At 33.5% G+C, this 11,250-nt stretch overlaps 3 protein-coding genes across 12 annotated transcripts in view; 1 reads left to right on the forward strand and 2 right to left on the reverse strand.

Moving 5' to 3' along the window:
• The window catches only part of LOC106682966 (dystrophin), a 616,519-nt gene that overhangs the window by 390,711 nt on the left and 214,558 nt on the right, over positions 1 to 11,250 (forward strand). The window lies entirely within an intron of this gene.
• Positions 1,150 to 5,086, reverse strand: LOC106682969 (facilitated trehalose transporter Tret1). Of its 2 annotated transcripts, none has more exons than XM_067049741.1 (2): positions 4,937 to 5,023; positions 1,150 to 3,059 (listed from the first exon to the last, which is right to left on the reverse strand). In XM_067049741.1, the coding sequence occupies exon 2, from the start codon at positions 2,944 to 2,946 to the stop codon at positions 1,690 to 1,692; it is 1,257 nt and encodes a 418-aa protein (XP_066905842.1). In that variant the 5' UTR covers positions 2,947 to 3,059; positions 4,937 to 5,023; the 3' UTR covers positions 1,150 to 1,689. The 2 variants fall into 2 exon arrangements, with proteins under 2 accessions (XP_066905842.1, XP_014279629.1); XM_014424143.3 differs by having other exon boundaries at positions 1,152 to 3,059; positions 4,942 to 5,086.
• LOC106682972 (facilitated trehalose transporter Tret1) overlaps positions 8,382 to 11,250 on the reverse strand; it is a 6,124-nt gene continuing 3,255 nt past the window's right edge. Inside the window, exon 2 of the mRNA XM_014424147.2 lies at positions 8,382 to 11,120. Coding sequence (XP_014279633.1) covers positions 9,769 to 11,120 — 1,352 coding nt within the window. The 3' untranslated portion in view covers positions 8,382 to 9,768. The remainder of the gene's footprint in view (positions 11,121 to 11,250) is intronic.

Raw genomic sequence — 11,250 nt, forward strand, 5'->3', positions numbered from 1 at the left:
GCTTCATCTCGGCAATTAGAACTGTTACTCTGCTTCAGACTCTCTCACCTAGACCTCCTCTACCTGCGTCAGTGTCCAGGGCTCATCCCCTGGAACGGCCTTTCTTTCTTAACTTATAATGAATACGCCTTGTCGTGAGCCTTCTGTAAAGATATATCAGGCTGGAGAAATCGCCTAAGACCAGACAACCTCGACAGACTTTTAAAATATGTAGTAGGTGGTCAGGATTGCGGTCAAAAAAGAACAAAATAGTTTTAAACTATCTATTGTCCGACCTTTCACCCTTTGCAGGGCTTCATCAGAGTGGTTCAAGACGATAGGCTTAAACCATGGTGAATTAGCCTATCGTCTTGAACAGCTCTGGTGAAGCCCTGCAAAGTGGGACGAAACGTCGGACAATAAATAGTTGAAAACTATTTTGGTCTTTTTTGACCGCAACCCTGGTCATCTTCTACATATTTTATATTATACGGTAAACTATTTATACATATGTAAGAAAGTTTTTTTCTCATCTGAGAAAAGTTTGATGAAATGTCTGCTGTAACCTTTTAGGATCGTCAATGGCCGTTTCATAACAATGCATTGTTATTGGTTTGTTTAACGATTAGAAAACATAATATGCTCTAGATTAAGAAATAATCCTCTCTAAGGAATTTTCGTACATGATGTAATTTATTGTCTCGATTGATCTTAGTAAGCCATCCCAACATTAATGACTCCTTAATCCTAATTTTTTGATTACAGAGAGCACGCTTATTTTTTCTCAATTTTAGATATGAATGGAGCCCATTCAGCTAATTTTCTAAATGTAATCCTGATAATAGACTTTACGTGATTAATGAAACAGAGAATCATAAATGTTTATATTTATTTTTCTAGAAAAATAACATTATTATTTATTGAAACAAGCCTTTTTACTGTACTTTTAATGTAAAATTACTTTTTTTTCTATACATAAATTTAATTGTGCGATTTACACTATCATCTGTAGGCTGAGAGACAACAATATGATGAAAAAAAGAGTGTGATTGGAAGTTTTGTATTTACTATTACTATTACCTATTTTAACCAGGAAGGAAAGTAAGATTATTTAAAAACAAACTAAATTTTATTTCAAATCATAATTTAATGATATTTTACACTTAAACTAAGAAATTAAAAAAAAATTAATCAAGTTTGATTAAAAGTAATTTTTACATGAACTAATTAAATCATAATTATTTACATGTTTGTTATAATAAATATTTCAATACAAGGAGCATAGCATAAAGCTTAAAATATTTAAATACAAGAGATTGCAATATTATATCTATTTTAAAGCATATGACAATAAGTAATCCTCAATAGACCGGTCGTATTTTTGTTTCTTAGAAATGACATTTCGTTGCACCATATTCGTCTTATACCTGTCAGAAAAAACTTCAAATCAATAATCATTTGGAAAATCAATCAAACAATAACGCATCTTCCAGAAAAGCATTCTTGAAGTCATATAACGTGATACAGGTTTCCTGATATGCATGCGGCTATGACAAGATACCTCTAGAATGATTTATTTTTTAAAAAAATTAAAGTAGTTTGAAAAACGCGTATTTAATTTTTTTTTAACGTCGGTTTGTACGCTTTGTAATAGCTTGATAGTGATGGTAATGAAAGCAGTTGCCAATTAGGTTTGTGATTTTTGTATTTTTATAATTTATTTGATTCCTCTAATTGTAATTCAATCTCCTCTTCTCCAACAGTCTCCTTGAGAATTGTTTCTATTTCTTGATACGTTTTCCCCTTGGTTTCTATTACGAAATAAACACAGAATATGGAAAAAAGGAAGCTGCATGATCCGAAGAAGTAGAACATAGCTTCCATTCCCCCGTGCATAACATATACCTCACCGAATGCCTTATTGACTCCAAATGACGTTAAGCCTAAGATAATGGCCGATATACTTGATGCATAACTCTTTACATTGGTTGGGTAAAGCTCGGAAGGCAAAAATGGTGGCATTATCCCTAGCCCTAGTGACCATGTCACTCCATAAAGAAGCAAACATAGGTATGGCAACCAGGTAAAAGAGGATGTGTCAATGCCATTGGTTCCTAATGTAAAGTACACGGCAAAGATGAAGTTAACGATACCAGCACTAGAAGCAGAATATAACATCAGTCTCTTTCTTCCACTTGTCTCACACAAAACAGCGCCTAAGTAATTAACTACTGTGAGAACAACACCGAAAATGACCAGGTAGATATCTGGTTTCAAACCACCTCCGGTAGGTGGCAGGATGGATGGCCCATAAGCCAATACAGGACTGATTCCGCTCAATCGTTGGATCGAGGAGGTTACTATCACGATAAGAAGAGCTCTTCTTCTAGACTTGGACGTAGCGATGTCTATAAACCTGGCTTTGCCGTTTTTGCAGCTCTCTATCGCAGCTGTTACCTGTTCCATTTCAGCCTTTACACTAGCTGCTCCCCTGTGAGTGTGGCGCAGTATCGACAGGTTTTTCTCCGCTTCCTTATCCTTCCCTTTCATCAACAGATAGAAAGGAGTTTCGGGAAGCAACCATCCTACAGTCAGGAACAGTATTGCTACTACAAGATTCGCAATGTTGACTCCTTGGTAGGAAAGAGAAGCTCCTATAACGTAGCCGTACAATGTGCCGATTGACACTGCGGTTATGAAGAGAGAACCCATAGTCCCCCGCAGATTGAGTTGTGCTATTTCTGTCAAGTAGACTGGGATTACACCAAAGGCTATGCCCTTTCCCATCCCAGCCAGGAGCCGTGCTATGTATATGTACCACATTGCTTTAGCGAAGACCGTCAGCAAGCTCGCTGCGATGAACATCAGTGCTGTCGCGTTAATAACCATTTTCCTCCCTACTATGTTGATGAGATAGGAAGCCGGTATAGGGGAGATCATGGTTCCCAAGTCCATCAAGGACACCATGTTTGCTATTTCGCTCGCTGTGACATTGGGGAAGATTTCTCCTGATAAGAGTGCTATATTCGCCGATGATGGCCAAACTAGCCAGGCAGCCGCAATCAAGGAACATAAGTTCACTGAAAAAAAAAAAAATATTGTAGTGACATTTAGAGTATTTGAACGATGAGAAAAGTGTCTAAGACATACTATTTACAATACCAACTCATATATACAACGGGGCACATAGAATGTCTAAAGAGAAACAACTCAAAAAAGACTTTCTACTACAGCACACCTGTGTCACGCTTATTGCCTGAGTGCGCTATATTAGTCTGGTTCGCTTTTGTCACTTACTATCTTAAACCTAATCCACTTACTTCAGTAAGAGTGACAGAAGTGCCCCCCTGGTGGTAAACACAATATCCGCATTCAGAATAATTTTCCATAAATCATCCGTGTCAAGATAATCGAGATATATATGTGTTCATAATCTTTTTTTTTTTTTATAATTTTGCTTCTAACATTCTTAAATTGAATGACTTAGGCTGAAAATGTGATGAGCCACAATTTTGTTAACAATTAAAATCTTGTGCAAAGTAATATTTTCTCTATTAAGATATTTGTTTGCCTTGCACTTTAATTCCGATATAATTGTTTACCTATAATATTATGAAATATCTTGAACATTGAATAGGAATTTATTTGAAACTGCTCAATTGAACAATTTTCATTTATTTGGGTTGTAAATTGTGTTGGCATGCGCAAAGGCCTTCAATTGAAAACCAATGCGATTTTCAAAAATCTAAATCTTAGCACTTTTAAACTATCATAGTTTCTGATCGATTAGAAATTTCTATGGCTTAATCATATTGGTTTTTATATCCGTGCAACGTTATTGTACTAGCATAATTGTATTAGCAATATTGTAACATAGAATAGAAATTAATTAGATTCAGTGCTATTTTATTTTAATTTGCAAGATATAAATTATTTTTATTCTTTAATGTATTTTTTACATAAAATTGTTTAAGAATTAACATAAATTAAAAAAGAAGAAGATTATTTTGGACTCTAAGTAGTAGATACTCCTTCATTAATTTTATAATCTTAAATAATTAGATTTCCTTCTTTTTTTTTTTTTTTTTTTTTTACTTTTTTATTATGATCATGTATATCCAACATTTAATTTTTTTAAATTGTATATTCTTCAACAGTAACTATATTTAATTATATTATTACATTACTGGACAGTTAGTGTTCTTTTCAGCTCATATATGCCTTGAAAAAAATACTTGAGTTTGCTTATATAAAGTTATATTGTTAACAACCGGGAATAAACTAGTCAGTTTCCTCCCCGTATAAAGTAAAAACGAAATCTTTTAATTTATAGTATTCCGACAGATTTATAGTTATGAGATTTTCTTTTACGACTGTTTCGTATATTATTGCTTTATCAGGTAAAGTAAATTCTGTAACAAATTGGCTTAATTCACGGTCGTTGGCGTGCCTTATGTATACATAAGAGTTATCTTGTCTATTAGTTTTTATTTAATATAATTGTTAATTTTATGGAATTATAATAATTTGGTTTTTTGGGATTAACTTTGGTTCATTTATACTCAAAACATGGCAGGTAGGACGGGTTGTTCTATTGGTTTGCTCGGACTCTAAATAAAAATAAGAGAGTTTATTGGAATTCTTAATTGGCAATGGATTTGTATCGGCTTTTAAACTATTAATTGAAAACAAACTGATCTGAGGAGTAATTATTTTTTCATTAATTTGAACTTATAATTATCATTTATCATTATCATTACTTATATTCTGAATTTAGTTGGGAATAACTTTATCCGCGACAAATAATAAGTGACGGGGGTTAAGTAAATAGTTCAGGCGACTATTACAAACATTTACGATTAATTGGGAAATTAAATACTTTATATTTTTAATGGCTATAAAAAATATCGTACAACTTTAATGTGAGTTAATATGATACTGTTATATTATAAATTACCTTACCAATAGTCGCAAATCCATACTGGACCAACACGGGACCGCTAATGAACTTCATTTTTCCTTCGTTCTGGACCTCAGCTTTTCCTCACTCACATTCAAACCATCACTGGCTTCGATAATAATTGCTTGCTTTATCTCTTATGTTATCTTAGAGTTGTGGTTAAAATCTCGAATACAATCCTTATAATTCCCCATAATTTGCACTTTAATGCTCTATGACGGGTTATACTGCTGTGTTATAAAATCGTTATCCCCCCTTTTCATGAAAACATACTCCACCGTGCTCCGTGTTTAATTAAGAGTGTTTTATATTCTGGTATCCATGTTATTATGACTCACTTGTATATCATATCTGGGATCACAGGCTTCATTTGTGTTTTCACCTCCAAATTTATTTTATGTTAATATAAGTGATTTTTAAACTCTTTATTATTATTATTGTAATAGTGTTTTTAAATCTTTTGTGGGATTTTTAAAGGTTTTGTTTTAAAATACCTTCTACGTACATACAGATAATAATTGAATTAAAGATGTACTTTTTGGAATAATAAGTATGTACGATTGCCTGGCTAAAAATTGTCCATAAAGAAATTTTATGATATCATACTGTCTTTTAATACGGAGCTGAGTATGGATTAGTGTGAATGAGTAGTATTTGATAATATGAATTTGGGATCGTTCATGCAAATCTCCAGACCGAAAACCTGGAATGAAGTTCTAAAGTAGACTTCAGAAATCAGGGCTTATTACACAGAAAAATTCGAAATAAAAGCATTTCAATTACTGAATGTTAAAGGGGCAGATATTTCCCAGACCCAACTGATGGGAAATTAAAAAACCTTTATTTTTTCACTAAGTATATTTGTAAAATTATAAAAAAATTCAACCAATTTGTGTGCTTTAGGAAAATTCTCTAATTGGACGTAGTTGTATCCTCTTGTAATTGTGCAAAGACTTTTTTAATTGAAATATTTTTGTTGTCCATCTTGAAAATTGCAAAATGTAGTGTATTGAAGTTTAAAAAAAATGTTCGCGTCAGTAGTGACAACTGTCTTCATTACTTTTTTCTTTAAAATAAGCTATTGAGAAATAAACTAACCATCAAAATTTTAGTTACAAGAATTTCGATTATTATTAATTTTTATTTTCGTTGAGGTCAGAAAAATAATATATTTAGTATAGTATAGTAGACTGCAATAGGAATCTCATATCTAGTTTATTTGGTTGTACATTGTAGGAGCGGGTGGTATACTCTCCTTCAAAGGGAAAGTGAAGCCAAAAAAGGAGTCGAAAGGGTGGGTTGATTACGTCCTATTTACCTAGATTTTCTTTTAGGTAAATACACATTTTCCTCATCTATGTCATTTTTTGAAAAAAAAAAAAAAACATTAGATTCACTTGAAATAAAATTTAGTTTATGATATTTTCTGTAATTTCACAGTTATTTTCGAGATATGTGTGCTTTAATCACATCAACTATTGTGCAAACGCAGAGAGAAGGCACTTGTCTGCTCGAGGCAGGTCCTCTACTCCTCTGCAAGGCCCACGGTCTTCCTAAGGTCCGTTTTTTTACTTCACTTTTTCTGGTAGCTAACCCATCATAATGGATACTACTTCCACTAAGTTTTGTATGATATCGTTTAGGTGGAGGGGGACGTTTATTTTTTCAATGCATAGTAGCTGTCAGATGTTTGTAATAAAACTCATAGCATACAAAAAAAAAATTATTGTAAAATATAATCTATAATATTTTTAAAAATTTATATATATAAAATATATTCACATTTACAACTGTATTTTCATTAACATATATCTAGTGAATGTATGTTTACAATGGTATAATACATACATGGAGAGACTCTAATGAAATTTCTACATTAGGAGGTTTCACCGAGTAACATATACAGTGTAATATTTCAAGATAAACCAATAAAGGTTGAAAGTACTTACTATGAAGCAAAGGCTACCATAGAGGGGGTATTCAATGCCTATTGAAAAGTTCAAGAAAGTTAATCTACGGAGTTATTTTTCCCACTACTTTTGATATTTTATGTTTTAAGGGCTGAGAGTGTTATCATATTTATTTTATCATTTATTTTTCTGTTCCTAATTAAAGATTTTATTACCTTATTTTTTTAAAAATATTTATTTATTGTTATTTACAACTACATTATAATACATTTAGTAAATCTGATCTAAGTTAAATTGGAGTGTTACAGGCGTGTAAAGAAATTACCCATTGGTAGCACTCTAATGACATTTTGCATTAGCTGGTCTCGTGGCCATCTTCTTTTCAGGTGCCTCGGAGGATTGTCAGGAACGGAAGAGGAAGAATGGTTAGAAACTAAGGGGTTTGAATGGTTATGGAGTTTATAATGGAATGATTGGTACCTGATTCGGGCTAGATCGGTTACATCGGTTAGATGTAGCAATTAAGGATTTTATGGATTTCAAGTATTCAATTTGTGTAAGTAAGTAAGGAGCATTGAGGATTTTCCAAAGGATTTTGGATTGTAAGGATTGGATACGAGAAGAATTCGAAAGTTTAGTGAAGCCCTAAAGCTGAACTGTATATGTCCAGAAAGGCCTTATTATAATCATGTAGATAGATGAGTCTTTTGTAATGGATTGGAAGTTTAGACCGTTTATCTAATAAGTGTTGTATTAGTAGGAATCGACGTACAGGTACTTGTTTTCTCAGTCTAAGGATCCCTCGTGGTTTGTCCAAATTTAGTCAAATGTAGCGGTTCTGTTTGATAGGGGTAAGAGGAATATTATTAAATGATACTGTAGGTAAGTTTAAGGGTAAATGAGGTCTGATGGAATTTGTTGGGATTTATTTTAATCGTCCAATTTCGATACTATTCTTTTAGGGTTATGATATGGGATTGGAGAGTTTGGAATGCAATTTCAAATCTAAACTTAAAAGTCTTATGAACTGCGCAGTACCATTTATTTTCGGGATCACCAGAGATACGTACATAACCCAGTTTTACGCCGAACTGAAGTGGCTCTATCCATCCTTCCGATTCCAGTATTTCATAGATCCTTTTCTATTCCAAGTAATTAGTACTCAGCCCCCCTCCTTTATCCTAGAAAACCTGCAATTCAAATTCTCAGTCCAAATTCCAGTTCCTGTCTATCTGACACCTCACCGAACTGCTGCGTTTGATAAATCATTTTTTATCCGAGCTGCATACCACTGAACTCCATTCCCTCTAACATATGTCATGTACCAACCCGTCCCTCGTTTAAAACACCCCAACTTCCCTAAATATGTAATTTCAGTTTCATTCTACTTTTTATTTTTGAGCTAGGCCACACAGGTTGTGTCGATGTGCTAAATAAAAAAAATTATTTCTTGTTTACAAATGAAAAAACCCTTAAATCTTAAATGTACAGCATGTCCCAATCACACAAGAGGAGATCATAACAGCCACAAAAAAAGGAAATCTTGTTTATTTTTTATTTAGTCAGTTATTTATTAATTTTTTTTAACTCCATCTAAAATTATTTATATACAATTTTAATATAAGTTATAATTAAGTGGGGCCACACTATTTTTGGCCAATATTCATCTTATAATTAAAATTACCTTGTAATTGTTCTAAAAGGACCTAGTCCCAGAATAATATACTGTTTTTCATTTCATTTCAATGAAAGGGTTATTATTAACTGCGAGCACACATGTGTCAGCGGCATAGGTGATAAGGATAGCGTTAAGATTGGTTGAGACATGAGCTGTATGCACTGTATAGAGGATGGTACTGAGGATACTACCTCGTGGAACACCAGAGGCTTTATTATTTGAGAATGATAAATAGGAACCATTGAGGTTTGTTTTGAATAATCGATCAGTGAGGAAGGAACGGATAATGAGAAAATGTGTTGGGGTAGGAGTTTACAGAGTAAACCAGACTCGATCAAAAGCCAATTTACATTTTAAGAAATCAAATTTTAAAATAGTTAAAACTACAAAACAAAGTAGAAACATCTGTGAAGATGTGACTATAAATATATAATTTCTTACAAATAAGTCTTATATTAATTAATTATTATTACATTATTAATTAATAATTAATCAATAATTATGTGCCTACAATACATAATTAAATTTTAGAAAGTCCCCGTGTTTCAGAGTTTTTTTTTTCCTCTCATTCAATATGAAGTTTATTATAAATTTTGGCTTAAATATTTCTAGCACATTTTAACACAAATTACAATTGATCATTTTTAATTTGCTGGGCTGATTTCTCGTAAACCACTTCGCTGATAGCATAGTGAACAAAAAAGTTTATCACACCTCAAATTCTTAATATTTGGTATTTTAAATGTTATTAAATGTTTATAGATGTTATATTTCACTTTCTATGAAAACAATTTTGAGAAACCGTCATAAACTAAAAGCAATTGGATACAATCCTGGTGAATGAAAAAAATGAGATTTAAAACTTCTCATCTCGAATAGACATAAAGTGACTTTTTACAATTTGCCACTAATGAATAGGAATGATACTATTTGTTCAAATATATAAATAATAACTGTATTCAAAGCTCTTGTTTAATATGGTCATCTGCCTTCATCAAAAAAACTTTTGCATTACTTCTTTCCATTCCAGTATGGCGTAGGAACACTTTTGAACTCGATACCAGAGCATCGGATTATAATTAACATAAAGGAGTTTCAGGATTTTACTTCATGTTCAAGGTGTAGTAGCCTTGTGTTACCTTCTAGAATTCAGCTGATAACAATCATGATACAAAACCTTTTTTTGATGTGTGTATTTATTTGTATGATGTCAACATTGTCTGAGCTTATTTACTGTTATTCTATTTATTTAAATCAGACTGATCTTCTCCTGAAACGTGTTTGAGAAAAACTTGTATTTCTTGGAACGTTTTTCTCTTAGTTTCTATCATGAAATAAATACAAAAAATACAATAAAGGAAGCTACAAGATCCAAAGAAGTAGAACATTGCTTCTATTCCCCCATTTTTGCGGTATACTTCACCGAACATTTTATTGATTCCAAATGATGATAATCCTAAGATGATCGTTGATATACTGGATGCGTAGCTCTTCACGTTGGTCGGAAAAAGTTCGGAAGCCAAGAATGGGTGGATTACCCCCAGTCCTACTGACCATGTGAGTCCATAAAATAGCAGACAAACGTATGGCAACCAGGTGCTGGCGGATGTGTCGATGCCTGTGGTTATTAAGGTGAAGTACAAGGCGAAGGTGAAGTCTACAATACATGCACCAATGGCAGAGTACAGCAGCAGGATCTTTCTTCCACAAATATCAGACAAAACAGCCCCTATGTAATTCACAACTGTTAATATGACAGCAAAAATAACCATGTAGATTTCTGGTCTTAGCCCGCCTCCTGTGGGTGGCAGGATGGATAGTCCATAAGCCATTAAAGGACTAATGCCGCTCAGTCGCACGGTGAAAGCGGTTGCTATCACGATAACAAGAGCTCTTCTTCTAGACCTGGACGAAGCTATGTCTATGAACCTGGCTTTGTCGTTTTTACAACTCTCTATCGCAGCTGCTACTTGTTCCATTTCAGCTTTTATAGTAGCTGATCCTCTGTGGGTATAGCGCACTATCGATAAGCTCTTCTCTGCCTCCTTATCTTTCCCTTTCATTAAAAGGTAAAAAGGAGTTTCGGGTAGTAACCATCCTACCGTTAGCAACAATACAGCGAATACTAGATTCGCAATGTTGATACCTTCATAAGACAAGCTAGCTCCTATTATGTAGCCATAGCATGTTCCCAGGGACCCTGCCGTTAGGAACAGGGAGCCCATGGTCCCTCGGAGGTGGAGCTGTGCTATTTCTGTCAAGTAGACCGGTATCACAGTGAAGGCTATACCTTTTCCCATACCAACCAAGAGCCGTGCAATGTATATGTACCACATCCCTGTTGAAAAAATTACTAATAAGCTTGCTGCGATGAAGATCAATGCTGACACATTGATAACCATTTTTCTTCCTACCATGTTTATCAGGTATGATACAGGTATGGGTGTTAGAATATTTCCCAAGTCCATCAAGGACACCATAGTTGCTATTTCGCTCGTTGTAACATTGGGGAAGATTTCTCCTGACAAGAGTGCTACATTTGCCGATGATGGCCAAACCAGCCAGGCACCCACTATGACGGACCATAAGTTTACTGAAAATGAAAATTATTGCTGTTATATATAGAGTATTTGTAATGCTATTATAAATATAAAGTGACTTTAAAAAGAGGGGATTGACTTGGAATTTGAAACTTGGAAATAAGAATTTTCTAAGCTATTATT

This window comes from Halyomorpha halys, unplaced genomic scaffold (genome assembly GCF_000696795.3).
Source record: "Halyomorpha halys isolate HHAL.00 unplaced genomic scaffold, Hhal_1.1 Scaffold455.1, whole genome shotgun sequence".
NCBI classification, from domain to species: Eukaryota; Metazoa; Arthropoda; class Insecta; order Hemiptera; family Pentatomidae; genus Halyomorpha; species Halyomorpha halys.

Bases quoted from the DNA above. Each gene is read 5' to 3' on its own strand.
- LOC106682969 (XM_014424143.3), bottom strand. From the start codon at position 4,993: ATGAAGTTCATTAGCGGTCCCGTGTTGGTCCAGTATGGATTTGCGACT. The intron at 3,060-4,941 runs GTAAGGTAATTT...TTTTTTTTTCAG, and splicing joins GTATGGATTTGCGACTATTG to TGAACTTATGTTCCTTGATT.